Consider the following 23,951-nt stretch of genomic DNA (forward strand, 5'->3'; position numbering starts at 1 on the left):
TGACAAAATCTTGCGGATGAATTCCAGATGTCAACCATGTGCTATGGCTTAATATTTCAGCTCTGACTCACTGTGCAGCAACCTGTTACGAAACACACATGCCTGCCTGTGTGCGCATGCACATGGCTGTGTGAACTGCTTGGAAAGGAAAAGTCACATTTTATGTGTCATGAGGAGTGCTTGAGGAAAGTGGTTAATCTGAGCCAAGGTGGGAGAAAATGAACACAGGTTCTCCTGTGCCACAGACCAAAAGCATGATAATTTGTAGCTTTAACATTTACAAAGAATGAGTTAAAACTGAAGAGAAATTAAATACCCACTTCACAAGCAGTTTAATGGTTTCAAATCCTAAAAACTCAATCACACCCTGTATCTTGAATAATCACTAGCCTAAATCACCCACACCCCAGTCATGCGAAACTCATGGAAATCCAAGTAATTCCTAGCCCAGGTATTTCAAACAGAAATATTTACTCTGTGGCTTGTAAGCTTCTCTTAATGTTTCTTTCTTCTCACATAGAAAGAACAAATACCCATGGCACTGATGTTTGGCAATAGCCACCACTCACCTCACTGCTGTTCTGGCCAGCAGATGAACAGGGAAGGTGACATTCATGGGCTTCACTGGGGAGAAGGGTAAGAGAACTTCAATGCCCACAGCTCAGAGCTCCCTAAGCATGAGGTTGCTGATTTCTGTTCCGGCCTCCAAGCCAAGGTCTGTGTTCTTCAGCCTCCGGGATGGCCTCCAGGTAAAGACACTGAAATCACAGCGGTGTTGCACTTGTGTGCCTGCAGTGTGCCAGAGATCTCGTTTTTCCTCAGGACTACCTGGAAAGGGAACACCCCTCTGCTGGGCAGCTCCTGAGATCTCCTCCAGAGTAGTCTTCTTTACTGGAAAATTTGGCTTGGGGAGGGAATGCTAATGAACACTGGGGGAAAAGAAAAGGACATCTATGCTCCTATTGTAAACTGTGATTTTACAGGGGAACTTGGACAGGTACACCATTAGTGGAGCCAGCAGCAGCAGCCCCCTACCTGATCTCACTCACCCACACTTACATCACTGTGGCAGCACCAGAACCCAGCAGGAGGCAGGGAACCCTGCTGCAGTTTGGAGCACTTGTTGTTGCCATGAAGGGCCAGCAGACATGGCCAGTGATGTCTTGTCATAGAGATACAGCCTATATCCCTTCTGCAGAGAGATGCACTGCCATCATCACAAAACAGCTTGCAACACAAGCAGAATATTTTCAGGATATCCTCCTTTAAAGTACTGTGAATATCACATATAACCCAGTCCCTCATTGTGGCAATTCTTGTAGAAACCCCAGAGGGTAATGTCTCCCTGAGCTGCTGCTGATGGAGTCTACAAGGGTGTGTCTGAAAGACTGGGCACATGGAGCTTGGATCTGGGTATGACTTGTTCAAAGGACAGGTCATGCCATGAGGGACAGGGAACATCATGGGATAGCTGTGTCTATGTCGCTTTGCTTCAGAAGTGATGCTCAGTGGGCAACGGGGCCAATGGAGGCAAAGCAGAGGGGGAGCGGGGAGAAGAAGAGACATGGAGAGAGATTCCCGTGAATTGAAAAGGGCAGAAATGCCGCACGAAAGGGCCACCATCGCACAGGTAGGTTCGTGAGCCCTAGCGTGGACTAAAGATGCTCTACACACACATGCCCTCTAGCAGAAGCGTGCATGGGGTAATTACCAGAAAGCCTCTTGACGATTCAGCCTAGCAAACTGAACATCGAGCACACTGAGCTCCAGCAGCATATAAATGTATACTTTTTCAATCATAATTTTTCGTAAGAGCCTAACCGGTTTAGAAATATTGTCATGGAAATGAAACGCAGCAGTGCGCAGCTCTCCCCTGCCGCCCACTCTCTCAAGGAGCTCATCGTAACCCGTGTTAAAATAGCTCCATCTCGTGGAAGTCAGCAGCAGAGTGGGAGCAAATGGCCGTGAAAAGAGACAAAAGATGTAGAAAATGTTGGCAGCACGCTTCCTGGGTGCGTGTGCCAACTGCGGGTTTGGTTCCCATCAGCAGGAGTTTATTAGTCCCTTCTCTCCCAGAGTCTGGCTCCAAGTTGCAGGTTTGAATAAAACAAACAAACAAACAAACAAACAAAAAAACTTTGCACAAAGCCAACAGAAAAAAAATGCATTCCATCAGATTTCTGACAAACAGTTATGACATTTATGTGGTTCCTGCCTGAACCAGCTTGACGACACTCACAGAAAGGTTTGGGGCAGGGTAGTGCTCCATGCTTTGTCCCACAGAGCTCCACTTCAGATGTCCTTCCAGAGAGCCGCTTCACTCTTGGCAGCCCTCTGCCTTCGCCATTAATTTACAACGGCAGCCTGTGCCTTGCTGAGAAGCTGTTGGGTTTTCCTCATCTACATCCCATTGTTCCCTCTGCTTATTTTGCAGCTTATTTCAAGCATGTCTGCACCCATTTTTGAGTGCTTACAAACTGGACAGAACATCTGTACTACACATCTCAGACGTGTCCTTATCTTTCAATTTCCAGTTTAGATAAGCAGCGCTCTCAATCACAAATACAAAGTAAGTACACGGTATTAAACCTATGAGTTACATTTTACAATAATAATCACTCCCCCTATCCTACTGTACAGAGCGATTTATTCTCCTGTTTATCCAGGCTCCACTTTTTACCCTTTGCCTTTCATAACAGAGTTTATCTTTAAAGTCTTTTTAATCCATATCCTGAGAGAGAGGGGAGATAAGTGGATTTCAGCATCAAGGACACATCCTTTGGCTTTGCGTTGTTACCACCACTTAAACCACCTAGGAGAATACTATATCCTTCAGGCTGAAGAGGTCTGATAAAAAAAAAGTGAGCTGCATTGGACATCCACAAGCCAGCAGTGCACGCTACTTGACCACTGGCACGACAGTCTCCTTGGAGAAACCACACCAACATGCAGGTGGAAAGCAAGCACAGGGCAGCTCCACTGGGTACTCAGCTGTGGCAGTGAGCAACCTTCTCTATCTGGTGCCAACCACAGCTCCTTCGCATACCCTCCAGGCAGCCCTGAGCCCTCTGGACATCATGGCTTCTCACAGGGCAACACAAAATTGGGACTGGCAGGAAGAAACATGCAGCTGTACACGCTGCCCAGGCAGCTGAAATCCAGTGGGGACAACCTGGGAGGAGGGTTTCGGAAATCTTGTCTGAAACATGGGCATTTCCTTTCCTGCCATTGTTCACACCACCTTCCTCCTCCAAAGATTTATTTCCACCTGAGTACAAAAGACCATCTGTGCAGTGTTATTGCCTGCACTGCTTACTGTCAGGGCAGAAAAACAGTACAGAGTAAGATACTGTCCTCCCTCTCACAGCCATGCAGCAGCAGCATGAAGGGACTTCAGGAGCTGCCTGAAGTGTAGGGCCAATCCTGCAGCCCTGGCGTGTCTTCAAGACACACACCTCTCTAATGGAGAAACAAAGCACATCCCATGCAGGAGGAAGATTGGCAGAGATGCATTCCCACCCAGGTTTTACAGCCCTTGCTTCCCTACAAGCATGCAAAGTGGCCCAGCTGCACTGGGCTGTGCATGCCCAACTCATCAGCAGAGCACTGAGATGGACTGCAGTGCCAGCACCTGTTTTGATCACTCCTTCAGGTGGAGTTTTGTTTCTGAGCAGGAAACATGACTCCACTAGCAGCTCACATGCAGCCAAAATGCTGCTTGTGGGTAAGTGCTGCAGCACTAGCAGCCTGTGTGATGGGCTGCAATACTAGCCCATCTTTGGTCCTTACTCAGCATGGGCAGTAAGAGCATCCCCCCCTTTCTAAGCTACAGCACCCAGCTCATGTGCATCGTCCAGACGCAGCCACTCTGAGAACAAAATGCAGAGTTTAGCATGAAATCATTCTATTTTATCAGAAGCAGACCAGATCTGCAAGGATCACATTCGGCAATAACGGCAAATACATCTGTGAGGAGTGGAAAGGATAACAGAAGGTGCCAAAATGATATTAGGCTATAAGTGTGTTCCCAGCTGGAACAGGCAGTCATGACCACAGCGTTGTATTTCTCAGCATGGACACGGATAGTAAAGAAGTGGATTGAAGCAGGCAAAAACATCCAGGGATACAATCTCAGACCACATGACACTCTGGCAAGTGTAGCCAAATCTACACTGCACCGAAGCTTTCCCTCCTTGCTGCAGTGGTTTTGGGTTTCTTGCAGCTCTAGGAGCTGCAGCTGGCCATTTCTCAGCACATGTGGCCACACCGAGGCCACTCGTTTGCCAGACATATACAACAGCATGGCGCACCTCCAACCACACACTCTCCCAGCCAGTTCCTCTGGCCTGAAGACCCACAGGAGGTGCCTTTCCTCTCTTACTGGAGCTCTATAAACGGCAATTCGCATCAACTATCTACAGGACTTCCTTTTGCAATGCGCTTTTGTCATTTGAAAAAGCCTGTGCCAAAAGTTCTACATTTAGCCTCAACGTATCAGCTCCCATAGCCACCACACGAGGAAAAGACAAGTTTGGAAGGTGGGCAGAATGGCTTGTTATTAATCATTGAAATTTGCATTTTATGTTGGCCATATATTACTAATACAGTGCATGGGAACTGAGCACACTGGGCTGAGCAAGGAATGGACATTCTTTTCTGGGGTAGGGAGTAACCTAACAGCTGTTTCAAAGAGTAACAGGATCTCAGATCTCACTTCCTGAATGAATTTTTTGAAAAATCACAAGATGCTTGAGTTTAACACAACAGCAGATATTAAACAGGAACAGTATCTGCAGGGAGAGTATAGGAGGCATCTCCCTTTGAAGTGGAACGTACAAAATGTCTGTAATTAGTTGATCTCCAACTCCCATCAGCAATTTTCTAGCACTTTGTCCTGACTATTTTTAGTTTTCATTTGTTTGCAGGACTTCACGCGGCATCGCACGTCCTTGCCACGGCCAGCACTGGTTTCCTGGCTGATACACAGTGAACACAGGATGCAGGCACAGGGCCAGGAAGCCCGGTGTCCCCAGAGCCCCTAACAAGATTCAAACATCAGCTGAGGCTTTGTTCACTGTGCACAATAACAAATTGGCACCGATCTCCCCCAAAAGCATGCTGGTCCCAGGGCCCTGCAGGAACAGATCCCAGGTGAGCACACCTGTAGGCACTCAGTGCCACAACTCCTTTTGAAAGCTGCCTCAGATAAAGCCCACGAGAGAACAAATTGTCCACAGAGATGGCAGGAAAGGAACTCTTCCTTTACACATTTGGGACATTTCTTTACAGAGTGCTGAAGTTGTAGTCCTGGTCCAGTTCTCTCCCTCTGCCATGGGATGCCAACCAGTGTAGTTACCCATGCAGATGGTTACTTCTAGCCATGGAAACTGCAGGCTGAAACTGTGATGTGCTTTCAGCACTAACATCAGTGTCAGAGAGCAAATTGGCATGTTGATGCTCCTCCAAGGAGGGGTGGCAGAGCTCAGCACAGAGGGGTTATTGGGCAGCGTGCTGCAGCTGCAGGAACACACACTGGCCTGATGCAGCCCACCACCTGCACCCAGAAGTAAAGAAATCATTCAAGCGTGTATATCTCTGCATTAGGAAGGAAAACTACAAACAAGAAAAATCTGTAAATCCATTCTTGAAGGAAATGAACAAAAATTGTTCTAGTATTTCGATCCTGCATACACAGATTTTGGAAGCCCCACTGCTCTGTTTTGCAAATCCCTTCTTATTCACAGCTGTGGAAGACCCAGAGAGTTGACACAGTTCTCATCCTGTTAACATTCGGTGGGCTAGTGGGATGGATTTGGTTACCCACACTGAGTAACCCCCAGGCCTGCATCCCAGAGAGGCTCTGGGATGGCAAACAGACACGGGCTCTCTGCCCACAGCGGGACTTGGGCCACTGTCCCAGCACTCCTGCACCCTGATAACAGCCTGTGCTGACGCAATGTCCGTGGCCATGCCACGCTGGCCAAGCTGACAGCACCAACAGGGGACAGGCCAGAACGCAACACGAAGTGGGGACGTGGGCACACACTGGGGTGAGTCACTGACTGCTGGTGAGTCTTGCAAGCTGCTTTTCTGTCTGGCGCAGAAAATAGATTAGAATGGTTTGGGGCTGCGGGAAGGGTGGCGCAGAGCAGGCAGCCGGCTCAGCCGTGAGGTGCTCAGCATCCAGCACCAGCTATCAGCTCCTGAGTCTGCACGCTATCAAATCCCCCACTGTCAGAAGTGACTACCTCTGTAGAAGATGTAAAATTACAAAAAGGAGGATGCTTGGGAGGGGACAGCAGCCTCTTATGAGCACAGAGAGTGGAATTAACCTGACAGGTGCTCAGGCAACAGCTCAGACACCTCTGATATCTTCTGTGCTCCCCAGCTCCTGGATGAGCAGTGAGCACCAGACCTCCAATTTCACTTCAACAGTTAAACCCTCATTGCCCATAACAGAGGCAGACCCTGGGATTATCTGCAACAAAACCCTTAGTGTTTCCTCACAAAAAAGTAAATCACTGCAGTTATTTCTATACTAATGATACATGAATTACACAACACATAAGAACAGGTTTGCACAGCAGGGAGAAACTGGATTCATTTTGACTGGTCTCTCCTCCTAATTTAGGGGACTTTTCTTCCAGAACAACCAATTCTTCTTAGAGCAGAGCTTTCTGGTGTGGGTGATTTTGTGGAGGCATCCATGCCAGACATTCTCATGGCCTCCCAAAAGGGTGCAAGCCATAGCTGCTGCCAGCCAGGAAAAGCCTTGGAGCACAGGAAGAGAACAAGTAGCGAACATCATGAACAAGTTCCTCTGAACTTTCTGCTGCTGGCTGGCAGAGGGAGCAGGATTTCCAGCGAATGTGGAGCTGGCAGGGAAAGGCAGGGAGGAGATACCAGTGAGCTTTCCAGACTGCCATTCAGAGAATGTTTGCTTTTAAATTTCATGAATTAAGTACAACTGCAGAAACAGCAACAAAAAATATAGCTCTATCAGATAAGCACAGATCATCCTATCAGCAAACAAATACAGCTGCAGGGCTGTGATAGGTGTGCTTGTGCTTGATACGGGTATGCAAAGAGTTTATACAGAGATGCAGTATTGACTTTGCTCTACACTGGATTCTAGGCAGTGTTCCTGTATGTTGATGGCCCACCTGCCATCACCCAGTTCCAGAGACAAGCACAGCTGTGATTTGGGCAACACTTGACAGATGCACCAGCTCTTGCTCCTGCTACTGCCCAGGCTGTGTCTGCTTTGCTCTTACTTAGAATCTCTCTCGTCTCATGCCACTGCGTGCTGAAGCAGCTGGCTGCTGGGAGGCTCTGTGCAGCACACAGGTGCTCCCAGCAGCCCAGCACTGCTCATTCTGCTTCTTTACAAAACCACTCCTCAGCACGCAGGCTACTGGGCTTGGCCTGCTGAGACCAAGTTACCACACAAATGACTCAGCCAATGAAAAGAAAGAAATATAAATAAATCCATGTTTGGCAGGCCAGGTGGCCAGACTGAGCACACAGCCATGCTGTGCTGGTGGCAAGCACCAGGCCTGGATTTCCTCTCACCTGCAGGAGCTGCACACATGCCCATCCTAGGGCGGTTTGAAGTATTGTTTCACTCCCAAAATTCAGTCGTAACCTAACCTACCTCTTAGCCTAAATACAGTCAAGCATTTCTTCCAGACTCAGCTTTTGTTTTTCAGCTTTATTTCTAAGAAGAGAAGCCATTCTCATCATTAACCCTCTTTGCAATAAAACTGTGCCTGCATTTTAGTTGCCTTACAAATTCCGTAATTTCGCAAGTGGCACACTGATTTTCATGTGACTCAGACTTTCTCTTGCACTTTACTCTTCACGTGTGATACTGCATTCTTGTTTCCCTTTCCTTGCTCCTCCCAGTTCTTCACTCATAGATAACAACTCCACTGTACTTAATGAAGATATTTGTTCTGCATAAGCAAAAAAAAAAGGCCTTTTCCTCACTTTCTGTTTTTAAAATCTGTTCTGCCCCAGATAAACATAAGTGCACAGTCATTTGACTATACTTAAAGTGGGGAAGTTCCTCTTTCTGTCGGAAACTACTGCCACACTCACACTGAGACCAGGAGGTTAACCAAACACAACTTTTCCTTACAACTTCCTTTCAGCCAGACTTGTCCAACCTCCATCGCCCCGTCCTACTTTCTCCGAGAGAAGACCCTGGCAGCCTCCCAACCCCACTCAGACATGGTGTGCAGCTCCTGCCTTCTGATTGCCACTGTGCTTGCCTGTGCCAGCTGCAGAGCCACCCACATAATGGATGCAACCTGCTCTGAGGTGAGTGCTAGTCACTGGTCTCTGCCAGGACAGAGACTGTGTGTGTTGGTGGCAGGATCTGACCGGAGCTCATCTGCTGGCACCCAAGAGCTTCAGGTCACCAAGAGGTTTCCTTGCATCTGGGGGCTTCTGTCAGAGCCGTAAATGGACACTGGGACATGTGCCTGGTGGCACTTGTTTCCTTCCCTTCTCCTCCTCCTCTTTGCAGCCACGCTGCAGCACAACTCTAGGTCTCCCAAGAAGTGGAGGATAACATAGTGCTCAAGGGGATCTTCAGCAGACAGCAGAGCCAGAAGGAGGCTGGGTTCAATACTGTGTCTCCTGTGAGCTATGCTTTCCAGCCAGCCAGCACCTGGTGCGCAGCGTGAGAGAGATGTCTTCGTGTGCTGCTCAGAAGTGCTGTGTCCCAGGAGGACAGTGAGAAAGCAGAGAGTTTTCGTAGAGCCAAGGCAAAGGCTGGTCTTCAAAGCTTTAACTTTGTATTTTTAAAGTGGGAGATGGGTAGGGTGGTGGAAGGCAAAGATTTTGTTTGTTCAGGTATACAGCTCCATGAACAACAGCACTTTTCCCTGCACAGATGGGGTCAGAAGCAAATCCCTTACTGAAGTCTTCACACAGGTGCATGAGTGGCACAGTGGGATGCCACAGAGGCAGCTGCTCCCTGGCTCCCCTTGCCCTGCTGTCTGCCCTGCAGCATGGGCAGGAAGCAAACTCACTGCATTATGGTGGAACACAGGCATTGCTCATCCCTGTAGCAACAGCAAGGTGTTCTTTATCTCTCTAAACTGTATGTTGCAGTGGGAAGCTCCATGCGTCACCTGCTGTTATGGAAAGTGTTATGTTTTCCACGTTTACATTTTGCTGTTTCCATAGATACCAGCACTGCTTGGGTATGTCTCTTACCTCCATCTCCACCCACATACCAGGCCCCAGGCAGGCCGCAGGGCTTCAAGGGTTGATGGAGGCATGGCCAGCATCACACTGCTGCTCCAACCTCCTCTCCCAGCCAGCTTCCCCCCGATGCTCCCCGGCTCCCCTAAGGAACAGGTGTTACAAAGTCACAGAATCAGAGGATTGTTGGGGTTGGAGGGGAACTCTGGAGATCATCTATTGCAAACCCCTGCTAAAGCAGGTTCCCTACAGTAGGTTGCACAGGAAGGCATCCAGGTGGGTCTTGAATATCTCCACAGAAGGAGACTCCACAACCTCTCTGGGCAGCCTGTTCCGGTGCTCCATCTCTCTGACAGTGTCAAAGGTGTTCCTTGTGTTGGCTGCACTAAGAAGGGAGGAAGAAACCATTCTCTCTGTACATCCTCTGACTGCCATGAACATCATCTGGGATCCCATTTGGCATGGAACGCAGAATACACTCCCATTGATTCAGATAGAGACAGAGAGCTCCTCCTCTATCTTCACTATCATAAGTAAGTTGACCAGACAGGCTCCAACATAGGGTGCTGAGAGAGGTATCAAGCTGCTTTCCACCATCTGTCAGTGATCCTGGTTATCTGGAGAGATCCCAGAGGATTGGAGGCTTGCTGATGTGACTCACATCTACAAGAAGGGCCATACGGATGATCCAGGGAGCTACAGGCCTGTCAACCTGACCTCTGTACCAGGGGAAGTTGTGAGGCAAATCATTTTGGGTGAGATCGCACAGCATATGCATGGATTCCAGGGGATCAGATCCAGCCAGCACTGGTTCATGAAAGGCAGGTCGTGCTTGACCAACCTCATCTCTATGACTGAGTGATCAGAGCGGTAGGTGAGGGAAAGCTTGTTAATACAGTGTACCTAGACTTCAGCAAAGACTTTGATATGGTTTCTCACAGTATTATCCTGTAGAAACTGTCTGCCTGTGGCCTGGACCAGTATACTCTTCCCTGGGTAAAGAACTGGCTAGAGTGCTGTGCTCAGCAAGTAGTAAAGTCCAGCTGGTGACCTGTTACAAGTGGTATCCCCCAGGGGTCATTACTGGGGCCAATTTTTTTGGTATCTTTACTGATGACCTAAATAAGGGGATTGAGTTTATCCTCAGTAAGTTTGCGGAGGACACCAAGTTGGGAGGTAGCATCAATCTGCCCGAGGGTAGGGAAGCCCTTCAGAGGGGTCTGGACAGGCTGAATTGCTGGACTGAGGTAAATGGGATGAGGTTCAACAAGGCCAAGTGCCAGATCTTGCACTTTGGGCACAACAACCCCATGCAGTGCTACAGGCTTGGGAACAAGTGGCTGGATGAGTGTGAAGAGGAAAGGGACCTGGGGGTGTTGGTTGATACTCGGCTGAATGTGAGCAGACAGTGTGCCCAGGTGGCCAAAAGGGCCAACGGCATCCTGGCCTGCATTAGAAATGGTGTGGCCAGCAGGAGCAGGGAGGTGATCATCCCCCTGTGCTCAGCTCTGGTGAGGCCACACCTCGAGTACTGTGTTCAGTTTTGGGCCCCTCACTACAAGAAAGACATTGAGGCCCTGGAGTGTGTCCAGAGAAGGGCAACGGAACTGGTGAGGGGTCTGGAGCACAAATCCTAGGAGGAGTAGCTGAAGGAGCTGGGATTGTTCAGTCTGGAGAAGAGGAGGCTCAGGGGAGACCTCATTGTATTCTGCAACTTCTTGAAGGCAGGCTGTGATGAGGATGGGGTTGGCCTTTTCTCCCAGGCAACAAACAGAATCAAAGGAAATGGCTACAAGTTGTGCCAGGGGAGATTTAGATTAGACATAAGGAAAAACTTCTTTCAGAGAGTGGTCAGGCACTGGAATGGCTGCCCAGGGAGGTGGTGGAATCGCCGTCCTAGGCAGTGTTCAGGAGGCATCTGGGTGAGGAGCTACAATATATGGATTAGAGGCTTGTGGCAGTAATGCAAATAGGATGGTTGGACCAAGTGATCTTGTAAGTCCTTTCCAACCTTGTGATTCTATGATTCTATGATTCATTCTCCCTGCTCCAGCTTTCACCACCTCTTCAGCTTCCAGGTCACAGAGACATGGTTTGGCCACTGCACACCCTTCCCAGGGCACCAGCAGAGCCTCATGATTCTACCACGTCCACGGGGCACACACCTGTCATTTCCTCCTCCTCGCTGACAGGCTGCATGCACAGCACTGTATGCTCCTGTAAGGCTCCCTGCATGCTGCTGGTGACAGCCTGACAGCTTGTGGGAAGAATGTGGCGACACAAGGCTGACCTTAGCTGGGAGGTGCAGGCATGAATGACCCTGTGACCCTGCCCCTATCCTGCAGGCCCACTGGGCATGGCCAGCACCAGCAGGACTCCTTGGAGGTTGCCCTTTAGCCCAGCCTCAGACTACAGGGTGGGGTCCTGCAGTAGTCCCTGCTCCAGCTGCTCACTCTCAAGTGGGCAGCAGAGAAAGGCAGGCTAGTCCTGTTTAATGAGCTTCCCTGTTGTTCACGGGATGCCCTTCTCCACACACAGACGGCTTCATTTTTGCTTAAACTGAAAAGCCCTGATAGGATTTTAAAGGCTTGGCCTATCAGGTATGATTTCTGTCTAGCTCTTCCCTTGCAATAACCACAGCTGGAATCAAGATAATTTGGACCTGTTCTTTCTGGAAACATTCCTGGGGTCTGCTCTTTTCTACTTCCTTCCTGCAAGATTTCCTGTAAGACTTCTCCAAGACTAACCTTTGTTAGAAATACAGAACTTTAAGCTACTTGTTTAAAAACTACTACTCTTAGGGATTAATGATGTATCCAGAACAGTAAACACTTCTCAAATGTGTTAATTATGGTAAGAAAGTACTGCACATGAGACACTTTGAATTAGAACAAGGTGTGAGGTACTCGTTTTGAAAGCTCACTCCACAGAATGCTAGGTCTTGTGTATTTCAAGCCCATGCTGGTATTTTACAGGGTCCTACTGCCACATTTTTAAATTCAAATTTGTTTATTTTTTTAAAGGTTTTTTTTTTTTTTTTTTTTTTAATTTTTTAAAAACTACCAGTTTCCAGTTTACATTAACAGTACATACTTCTTGGACTTCCACTGTAATGTTCTCCTCAGATCACAATGAATAAAAGCTATAGCTGTGAAGGTTTAGGACTGAGGGAGATTCCTGGAAGTCTACCTGTCACAACAGAAATCCTTGACTTCAGCTTCAACATGCTCCCATCCCTCCAGAACTCAACCTTCTCTGGGCTGGAATCTCTACTCTACTTGGACCTGACGAGGTATGGGAGAGCGTTCTCACTTCTACGCATCACCTTGCTCAGCCTCCCCTCCCCCACTCTTCCCCTTAGCTGGCAGCTTCTGGAGCAAGCCAGCAGCAGCTCCCCTGCCTTCACGGGGAAGCTACCAGCTGCACTTACAGGTGACTGCTGAATTATTTTGCTAAGCAGATTGATCTTCTTGAGCAACATCCAGGCTTCTCCTTCAGTAACAGTCATCTGCTAGGCAGTGGTGAAATGTGTATTTTCCATATATACTGTTGCCAATACCAGTAAAGTCATTAGAACAGGTGTTTTGGGTTTTGTTTTTTGTTTGTTTGTTTGTTTTGGTTTTGTTGTTGTTGCCTTTGTGTGTGTGTGTGTGTGTGTACTTTTTCTAAAAACATTCTTCCCTAAAGTCCAGGGAAAGACCAGTTTGGTCTTTATAAGTGCCCAACACTTTCTACCAACAAGAGATTTTCATTTCATTACACTGCAGTGCAGATTCCTACTTAGGTTGCTACACTTAAATGTGAGCTTACAAATACCAGGCAAGCATCACTGAAAAGGAAGGACACTTGTATCCCACTGCAGACAACTGGTCATGACTTTACACACGTTATGCAGCCTAAGATATCACTTATTAAGTGAGGGCTTTACAGTAATGCTGGTTTCTATTGCCCTTTCAAGGTGTCAGATCAACTGGGTGTATGAAAATGCCTTTCACAACAACAGGCGGTTGCAGACCATTGTGCTGACTGGAAATCTGCTCATGTTCCTATCTGACACAGCATTTGCTGGTCCTCAGTCCCTGAGGGAGCTTGTATTGACACAGACAGGAATAAGCATGATATCCTTTATTCCAATGACAAATCTGGACAGGTTGGACACTCTCATCTTGGGCAGCAACCACATCTCTTCACTGCAGCTCCCTCCCAACTTTCCAACTAAAAACCTCAAACATCTTGACTTTCAAATGAACCATATAAGAGTAATCACAGCAGAAGATGTCAGCATTTTGCAGAAGACCAGTAATATGACTCTAATATTTAAAGGCAATGACATTTTACACATTGAACCTGGAGCACTCCAATCCCACTTCTACAGCTTGGACTTTGGGGGCTGTGCTGACATCCCTGGGATCCTTGCAGGAATACGGAACTCCACTACCCAGACCCTTTGGCTAGGAACATTCAGTGATGTGGAGAAGAAGCCTGACATAACTCCAGGTGTTTTAGAAGGCCTTTGCAACATTTCTGTCAAGGATCTCTACCTGCAACTACAGCATTTCGAAAACCTAAATGCTGCCACGTTTCACTGTATGACGAGGCTCCGAAAGTTGGACCTAACCCACACCCACATCAGTGCTTTACCACCTGGAATCAGTGGGATGAGTTCACTCAGGGAGTTAGTTCTCAACATCAACTCCTTCCAGCACCTCTGCAACATCAGCTCTGCCACCTTCCCATCCCTCACCCATCTCCACATCAAAGGGAACCTGCAGGCACTGCAGCTGGGCTCTGGCTGTTTGGAAGGTCTGGCAGAGCTCCGGCATCTTGATTTAAGTCACAGTCATGTTGAAAGCCTCGACTGCTGCAGCAAAGCACTAAGTGGCTTGAGTAGCCTTCAGTACCTAAATTTGAGTCACAACACAAAGCTCCATATCCAAGATACGTTTTTCAAGGAGGGTACAAGCCTGGAGTTGCTGGACATAGCTTTCACTCATCTTCACATTGGCACTTCACAGGGTCCCTTCCAGAATCTTCATCTCTTGCAAGTCCTGAACCTTTCCTCTTCCTTCATTAATACCAGCATTCAACATCTGTTTCAGGGCCTGGAAAATCTCGTGCTCTTGGACCTTAGTCAAAACACTTTCGAGTCAGGGATCATGGCCGAGGACAAAGTGTTTCAACAGCTATCCAATTTAGAGGTGCTAATTTTATCATCCTGTGAACTGACAGCAGTGAATAACCAAGCCTTCCACAGCCTTGGGAAGTTACGGCACGTTGATCTGAGCCACAACAAGTTTACTGCACTTAGCACAGGTGTATTTTCAAAACTCAAGAGCATCTACCTCAACTTTGCCTACAACAGGATCCATATTATACCACGTGACCAGCTAGAATCCCTGCCTGGCCGCAGCGTAATCAATCTGAGTTACAACCCCTTGGAATGCACCTGTTCCAATATTGGTTTCATCACCTGGTACAGGCAGCATCTGGATAAAATTGAAGACTCCAAAGGAACAACATGTTCTGAACCCAAATCGCTAGCTGGGACTCTGTTAGCCACAATCTCACTCTCATGTGGGATCAGCACTGCAGGAATCATTGCAGCTGTCCTAGTTGTTTTGTGCTGTGTCGCCATCTCTATTTGGGGTGCTCACTATTTCAAGCAAAATTATCAGCAAATCTGAGTTTATTGTGAGCACACAGTGCAAACAGTTGTACAGCAAGGGGATTAGAGCGTAAGACAATTTACTGCTTTTGCTTGTGGCCTGCATTTCATGTAACCATCATAATACTCTATTTTCATTATATTTTTTAGAAAAAGAATAAAATATCTTCTATGGGACCTGGAAAATAAATTGTGACCTGAGTTTTTAACATGAATTAACTTCTTTTAAGGATAATCCCCAGTTCATCTCGCATGCTAGCACTGCTGTCACAGCTAACAGGGCTAATGCACCCACAGAAGAGAGAGATCCAAGAGCTGAAGAACAAAGCATAGTTCTCTTGAAATTAAAAACAAAAATATATAAAAGAATTCACATCACCCCCAATAGAACAACAGATCTCTCACCCTTCTCACTCCCAATCAGATGCACTTGAAGAACAGCGTTTTTTGTTGGCAGTACTGTATGTTGCTCAATTAAAAAAAATGAATTTCTGTGGTGGACTGGAGCAACATTCATATAGTCTCAAGATGACTCTGGCAGGGCAGACCTACCGTCCTGTATCATGCTTCTCTTTAAATTCTGATTGTAAAAGTATGTGCGTTTGGCCAAGCGGCAGCAGCTGCCATGCCTGCTCACTAAGCCTATCTCATAACATTACCTTTAGCACTCCTTAGCTTTACTGTCCGTCCCATGGCAGTGCACAGGCATGGCCTGACAACTCTCCCCAGGCATAGCCATGTGTGGCCTCGCTCTGACCACAGCAAGGCTCCAAATTGCATTTGGCCAGATGCTGCGGTCACCGAGAGAGGTGGAAGCAGAGCTCACTTTGAACACTCGCACTGGGAACAACAAACTCAGTTTCAGCTCCAGTCCCAAAAGCATTCCTCTGAAATCTTAAACACATCTTCCCATGGACACTTGCACATCCTGGGCAACAGCAGGCCTCTTCTCACAGCTCTGTGTTGTTTACGGCATTCCCTGCTAGTGCTGACTTGCTGCCAGCCCCACAGGCAAGCACTTCCTGAAAGACTGACCCAAACCAGGCTGCTGTCAGAGGACAACCCAGACTCTACGGAGTCCAGGCAGCCCAGGAATCAAGGCAGCTTTTCCTGTCTTCTGTAAATTGGACTGGTTAAACAAGTCACACCAATAATTACGTTGACAATCCAGCATGAATACCAGCTTGGGCTCTCCTCAGGAGAAGCCTACCGCTTCAGATATTTCCCTCCTGCATTTCTGGGGTCAGGAAAGCAATAGACAAATAGCGGAGTGAATAGAGCATGGTGTGGTTCATAGCCTGGAATAGATGCTAAAAAAAACACTGCAGGAATGGACTGCAGATCTGCAAATATCAGTGACTTAAAGAGAAAACTACATGTTGAGCTGGTATTCACTTTCTGATTACGTCACTCAGCTGGAAAGAGAAAGAGGGGAGTTAAGCTTTGCCTGTTTCTGAAATACCACCCAGCATCATGGGTTAGCCTCACTTCTGGACTTGTCAGTTAGAACTTGAAGCTGACTGGAAAGGCAAAATGGCGAATGTGTTTGTGTGTAAGATGGGTGAGTAAACCCACTACTTTGGACTTCTGCAGAGCAGACTTTGGGCTGATTAGGACGTTGGTTGGGGGAGTTCCTTGGGAGATAATCTCGAAGGCAGAAGGTGTCAGAAAGGCTGGATATTCTTGTAGAAGGATATCTTAAAGATGCAGGATATCTTAAAAATGCATCCCTATATGTTGTAAGATGGGCTGACAGAAAGACCAAACTGGCTGAACAGGGAGCTATCGCTAAGGCTCGGGGGAAAAAGAGTGTTTACCACCTTGAAATAAGAGGCAGACAACCTGGGAAGAGTACAGGGATATTGCTAGGTTATGCAGAGAGAAAATTAGGAGAAAGTACAGTATCTGGCCACCACTGTAAAAGATAAAAAAAATGTTTTTACTAATGCATTAACAGCAAAAGGGGGGGCCAAAGAGAATCTCCATCTTTTATTAAATACAGAGGGCAACACTGCCGTCAAAGATAAGAAAAAGGCTGAAGTACTCAAAGTCTTCTTTGCGTATGTGCTTGCAGTGCACTGAGTTGGCCTCAGAAAAAAAAAAAAAAAAAGACCATCCACCCACAAGGACAACAGGGAAGTGCCTGAAGTTAAAGTTACAGGAGTGAAAACAGTTCAAGGGAAAGTACCAACAAAACAGTGTTTCATGCTGAATTTTTATTTCAATGTTATGCAACTGCATAAGTATAAATAATTGTATTCAATGTACAACAATTATGACATCCATAAGGAGTTTCTCAGAGAAAATAAGACTGCAAACACTTTATTGCACAGACCCTAACTTTTTTTTTTTTTTTTAGTCTTTGTTTTCTCTCTCTCTTTCACTTTTTTTTTCTTTTTCTTTTTTCTTTTTTCTTTTTTTTTTTTCTTTTTTTTTTATACTTTTTTTGAAGCTGAGCAATCTACAGCAGAAAGTCTACAAAGGAGCACACCAGAACTACAATCACAAAAAGACTGACCCAAGCAGCACACAGGTAGGAGGATCTCTAACAGCTCACTGATAGGTAAACACCAACAAACAGTACTACATAAACACAAGCTTACGCACTGTTACACTTCCAAAATGCAAACTTATTTGTCAGAAGTTATAATGAGCTATACAAAATATACATAAAGTTACACTGTAAACAAATAACTAGATGTGCTTTAAAGGAAACAAGAGGATAGTTTAAAAATGCAGAAGACTGTAAACTAGGAAATACCTCCCAGACAGAAATGTTATATCGAAGTGCATTAGCATTCGTTTGTATTAATTGCCAAAGCACAGGTGAACTGTAAATGTTGAGACCATTTTCCCTTCAAAGCTGCTCAAAATTACTACCCATTGCTAACCAGCTCCTCTGTGAATGCATAAAAGGCAGCACGAATATTCTGATGCATCATAAAAAAAAAAAAATCACACTGTAGTTTGTGATTTCATCTTTCCATAGCAAGTCTGCTGTAATCCAACTTAACTAGTGTAATAAAGCGTCTCCCAGGAGGAAATGAATTCTGCACACTGTCAGTTGTCACACAAACCTCTAAGTCAAGATTATACTGTGCTTTTAAGAACAAGTTTCTAGCTTTTGAGACAGAAAGACAATCTGTAAGCCTCAACGAAACAGCTAGGGGCCTAGCTCTAGTTTAGCTACATGAACAGAAATAAGCAAACCCCCACTCTGTTGATCCCAAACACTTAAAAACATGTATCAACAAGCATATTCTGTAGTGCTCTTGCACGTTTCAAATTCTATCTTTCATCCTTCAAAACTGAATACCTCCACACTAAAATGATCAAAATCTACATGTTCCACAGTATACAAAATTTAAATAAGGCTTAGCAAAAGTAAAAGGACAGTCACAGTCTAGCACCAAATAGCTCCAACAGGTTCATTTGTTACACAATGTTTCTTTTATAATTACATTTACTTTTTTTTTGCATATAAATAAAACGATTATGTTATGAAATGTATGGAGCTACTCAATGCATTTAGAAATGAACATGAAATCAAGAATTACTTGCTAAAAAAAGCAAGTTAAAGTCTACAACATAAGGCCCCAGCTATGCATTAAAATGTATCTGATGTCCTAAAATTTTTTATGACAACGGAACTGCTTTTTTCTTTTTCTTTCCTTTTTACCTTAATAGCCATAAAATAGAAAAAAAAGCTACAGCTAATTATGCAGACCTATATGCTATGATAAAACGTACTCTCTAAATTAATTAAAAAAAAACTAGGGATGAACACAATAGTCCTGGAAGTCATGTACTTGTAACTTGTGCCTCAAACTGTAAGGGCCCGAATTTAAAACTAGCTCACGGAAACAAAGAGAGGATTGCAGCAGAAACCAAGGACACAGCATGTGCTTCAGAGTCTCATCCTTATCTGCTCAGAGTGTATCCTGCGACCCTCAGAAAAGACCACAACTACCATTCCAACTGAGAACACGAGTCTTCCAGAGACTCTGTGATAGCCAAGCAGTCCTCCCTTCGCTTTAATCACACCCCACTCTATAAGACAGGCTTCGTGCCATTGGCAGATGCAGTTTCACCTTGTGTTAGGTGTGGCGAAGCAGGTAGCCAGATAGTACTATCAAAATGTGATTACTAAAAATACATGTAAAAACTCACGATAAGTTACCATACTTATTTCTTCCTTCCATTTTTAACTCTAGCTAGGATTTTTTTTTGTAAGTAAAAATGTAGTAGATTTTTGCCCTCCTTTCAGACAACGCTTGTGCATGTCTGTGCCATGTCTCACTTTTAGTAATTTACTTTCATATTTATGGCAAATAAATGGCAAAGCAACTATTTTTTAAAAAGGGGAGAGTAAACAATGCAATCAGCAGCAACATATATATGCTACATTCAATCCCCAAACACAATGCTAGGTATTTACAGAGGAAATTATTTCTTCTACAGCTTCCAGCTGTAAGTGAATATTTGTACAAATACTATATGGTAACAGTTTTACCGGTTACAATCGAGAAGGCATTTTGTAAAAAGTCCTTTCTCTATATATCCCCATCCTCTTCAGTGACATGAAAGCTTTGCCACATAAAGACACTACACAGTGCTGGTTTCAAGACAGTCAAAATATATTGTTTTTGTTTCTGTTAGTGTTGAATTTTTATTTGCCACATATTAGAGTCAACAGAATTTTTTGTAAGGATTGCTTCGTAAAGCTTCTTTCCCTCGACGCTGCCGGACTGAGTCTTTATCATTAGAAAGTGCGTTTGGACGATCAGGTGTGGTTACTGACCTAGTTAAATCTTTACCAACATTTTGTTTTCTTGAAGCAGACTGCTGAGCCTGAGCAGCATCTTTTCCTTTTACATCCACAGTATTAACAGAAGACTTTTCTTGACTTCCAGGTTTCCCTCCAAGGTTTGAAGCAGAGTGGTGGGCTTCTACAACAGCAGCACTGTGCAAGGTTATCATTGACACACTTTTAGTGATTTCTGTCTTAGAATTTCCTGTGGAAGAGGTGCTTTTCTTAACTTGTTCCTTGTAGTTGAATGAAGGAAGCTCAAGTGAGCCTACTTTAATTTTTGCTGAAGATTCATCACTCTTTGCCAAAGACAAAGCAGATACTTCTTGTCTACATTCAGAGAAATTGGCTGAACAAGCTGGTGGCTTTCCTGGTACAGCAGCCACATGGTAAGAACTCTGCCCACTGGCAGCTGGCATATGTTTTATTGCAATTTGTTTGCTTGCATTCTCAGGCTGTTTTTGATTAATTTGTCCCTTCCCTTTTGAATCTGGAGAGCATTTGCTAGTTGAGGTTGATTTTTCTGATCCTTTTGCTCTAACGTCACAGTTTGTGAGGCAAAGGGTAGGCTCCATTTTCCCATTGTCATGTTGAACATAAAGTGCATCGGTGCATATTTTTCCTTCGGGTCTTTTATCTGGAGAGGCTGTCTGATTATTAGGGCTTCTGTCTGCCTGTTTGTTCAGCAAGAGACAGTCTTTCACAGTGGAAAACTTTGGAGAAACAGTTTGTTTCTCGCTGAAGTGAAACAGCTTTTGATCAGCAGAATCCCCAAAGCCTGCTGCCTCTTGCTTTTGCATTTGCTTAGAAATCTCAGGGCCTGTTGGTCCTGAATCAACAGTAGATGATTTGGGTTTTGTATCAGGAGTGATACTGCTCACTTGAAGAGTGGATACAAGTCCATGCTCTGAAATCACAGGCCTTTCAAATTTAGTATGCTCACTGTTCATTTTTCTTAAAGAACCCGATACAAAAAAAGAGGAATCTGGCACATTTTTACCAGCATGTTTACCATCCTTCCGGGAGCTGGCAGACATCTGAACAACTGTTTCTTTTTCTTTTGTGTTTGGAGTGCATGGTTTCTGTGAAAATGTCTGTTTATCCAAGTGCTTAGACTTAGAGGAACTCATATCAGAGACGGGCCTGAGTTTATTAGTACTGCTTTCCACACCAGTGGTAGGAGGCTTCATGTGGTCTTGAATATCTGTGTGAACATCTACAGCACAGCGTTTGCTTACAGCATCTCTCACAGCAGGGGACACTGGAGCACTAGGTTGCTGCTGAGGAATTTGGCTGGACTGCTCTCTCTCAGTGGCTGGAAGCCTTATGTCAGGGACCTGTTTCTGATCTTTCTTTCCCAAATCTTTGGTTTTATCCTTCTGCACAGGGGACACCAATGCAGTCTTCTCAGTTCTAGGATCACATTCTACTGAGGGTTTGGATAGATTTTCACTCTTTGACTCTACAATAATTTTCTTAGACTCACTGAGAACTTTCTGCTTGGTTATGTCCCTTTCCAGAAAACTGCTAGCAACAACAGCATCTTCCTTGCTTAGCTGTTTTACTGAATCTCTGCCATCCTTAGGGTGTGCCCTTGGACCAGCTGCCTGCAAATTCCCTTGCATTTGAGGTGGAATGGCAAGATCAGCAGAATTTTTTTCACTGCCTTTGGAGTAGCTTGTTGTCAGGATATCTGAGACAGATACCTTCAAAGTTGACTCCCTGATCACCTCCACCTTTGCAGAGATAGGCTCACAATTTCTCTGGGCTGCTGGCTGTCTGCCAGGCAACTCCTTTTGTACGTGCTTCTCTTTGTTCAGAGGTTTTTCAGGAGTGCTTTGGATAGTAGAAAGCTTAGAGTATGTTAGGGCACTTTTCACACTCTGACTTTGAGTAACACAGGACTTCACCTCCACTGAACTGTCTTCCTTTGAAGGAAAGTTGTCCTTCTTCTGAACAGCTTCAGTAATAGAAATGCTGACTTTAGCAGCTGGACTAGAAGTTTTTTTCTCTGCCACCACTTCTGCAGCCATAGGGATGACTGGTGGACTGGGAGAACTCTTGCTTGTTTGCAGAACCTGAGCCTCTGGCAGGTTAACTTTGCTTGTTTGCAGAACCTGAGCCTCTGGCAGGTTAACTTTGCTTGTTTGCAGAACCTGAGCCTCTGGCAGGTTAACTTTGCTTGTTTGCAGAACCTGAGCCTCTGGCAGGTTAACTTTGCTTGTTTGCAGAACCTGAGCCTCTGGCAGGTTAACTTTGCTAGATTTTGAATGGCTTAACAGATGCTCTTTCTGAGAGGCCAGTTCTGACTTTCCACCACTCCCCTGTGGCACTGAAGGTTTAGGAGATCCCATATCACTGCTGGTGCTCTGTCCTTCTGGCAGTACACACGAAGGTAACTCAGTCTTCGAAGCCTGTGGTCCAGAAAGCAAAGCAATGTCTAGTGTGCCTTCTATTGGCTTCAAACAGGAAACAGACCTCCCGTCAAGTTTATATTCTGATGGACTTTTTCTGACTGGGGACTCAGCAGAAATCACAGATGATTTTTCCATACTTGTTTCTGTTCGACTGTTCAATGTTTTCAGGGGAACAAAAGAAACTGAGCTCATCTGAGAAGCATGTGCACTGCTAATGAATGCTCTACCTTCAGCAACTGTAGTGGAATCTTGCTGAATGCTTATGGGCCTGACTGCATTAAGTTGAAGGCTTTCATGAACATTCGATGTCAGTTTGGGTTTTAGCACTGGGCAGACACTCTCATCTTTTTCTTCAAAAGACATTTTCTTTCTAAGATAATCAATATTTGCAAGTTTACCATCTAATCTTTCATATTTGACAAATTCTTTTGTTGGAACATTTTTATCTGTGTTTTCTCCCTTTCCATTTAGCATCCTGTCAGAGGATTGAGGTGGCATATCTTGCAGTGTACATGGAGGGGAAATCCTTTTGAACTCATAAGAAATATGACTGACTTCATTAAGTGGAGACCCATGACACAGCATCTGTGTATCTAAAGCACTACAGTCGTTTGATCTCAAGTTTGCATTCTTTTGAAGAGTGTCTTTGAGTATGCCTCCAGCTGGTTGGGTCTCTAAAGCAACAATTTTTGTTTCAAATGGATTTGATCTTTCTAATACCTTTTGGAATGCTTTTTTGTCCCTTTCTTCCAATCTTATGGTATTGGGATTTTCTGGTTCAGTGCTAGGTTCATGTATAGCAGCATTCACTTTTTCAGCAAAATCTTGTTTTTTCATAACTATCTTCACCTTCAGCTTTTCTCTGTCTAATTCATCAATGGATTCTTGCCTACCTAGTTTTCGGGAGATGGGACGCTTCAAGCAGCCTTGCTCTGCAGGTCTGACTCGTGTGAGTGATGGCACATCACATACATTCTCCTCCAAGCTCTGAAGAGTTACTTCCCTCTGGGACAATTCTCTATTCACTTCTTCCTGAGTCACTTCAAGACTATGTTTTCGTGAACATAAGTGTTTCTTATCACTAGCATAAGAGGGTGCAAGTTTCTCTTCTGACTGGACTCTCTTTAAGAGAGGAGATCGTGGTGGTTCTGCACTTTTTGGCCTAACAATATGTCTTACAATAGTTGGAGGGGAGTGCATCTTGCTAGGAAAAGACTGAGCTATTTTTGTATTCCCAATTGAATGCCCTAGCAATGGTGATGGAGATCTCTGAGGTGATGTGGGCTGTGGTGTTGGGGAAGGTGTTCTTGCCAGAGGAGATAGAGGAATGCTGCCAGCTGATTTGCGTCTTCCAGATCTGTATCTTTGCCCGCTAAGCTTTGGGGCCAAGCCATGAAGAGTGCTGGGTCTTATGTGTCCTGACCCAGCTGGAGAATTGGGAGCACTTGAACTAGGGGAGCTACTCTGGGAAGAATTAGTACCTACAAAAAGAACAAGCAAACAAAATAAACATAAGATTAGCAAGATTAACTGAATACTGACCAACAGCAAAGAAATAAGCAGTGTGTGCACTGATTCTAAAAGAATATGTGATGTCTGTTTCTACAGTGTTCCAAGATTTGGTAGACAGTGAGTCACTGAACTTCAAAAACCTCATTATTTCAGGATGTTGGTGTTTCTCCTTCCTCCCCTCTGTTTCCTTTACTTCAAGTTCTTGCCTACATCTATTCAAGAAGAACAGATAAATGCTTTCTGGCACTTCAAAGCAATGATCAGGGTGTTCCAAATAATTTACCTTCTGCAAGAGATTGTACAACAGTGTTTCTGTTTTCAGTAGACACTGAAA

At 45.2% G+C, this 23,951-nt stretch overlaps 2 protein-coding genes across 2 annotated transcripts in view; one reads left to right on the forward strand and one right to left on the reverse strand.

Annotated features, from left to right (window-relative positions):
* Positions 1-1,564: 1,564 nt before the first annotated feature.
* On the forward strand, positions 1,565-14,897 carry CD180 (CD180 molecule; the record flags this gene model as incomplete). Its single annotated transcript, XM_079548283.1, is given in 6 exon segments — positions 1,565-1,630; positions 5,986-6,013; positions 6,016-6,050; positions 8,158-8,322; positions 12,339-12,505; positions 13,172-14,897. Coding segments are annotated over 6 exon segments (2,187 nt in total).
* A 4,670-nt stretch (positions 14,898-19,567) lies between these two features.
* The window catches only part of MAST4 (microtubule associated serine/threonine kinase family member 4), a gene marked incomplete at both ends in the record, with an annotated part of 287,804 nt that continues 283,420 nt past the window's right edge, over positions 19,568-23,951 (reverse strand). The window contains 2 exons of the mRNA XM_079548763.1: positions 19,568-21,766; positions 21,923-23,586. Of these exons, the coding sequence (XP_079404889.1) occupies positions 19,568-21,766; positions 21,923-23,586 (3,863 nt within the window). The remainder of the gene's footprint in view (positions 21,767-21,922; positions 23,587-23,951) is intronic.

Source organism: Tetrao urogallus, assembly GCF_951394365.1.
Source record: "Tetrao urogallus genome assembly, chromosome: Z".
NCBI classification, from domain to species: Eukaryota; Metazoa; Chordata; class Aves; order Galliformes; family Phasianidae; genus Tetrao; species Tetrao urogallus.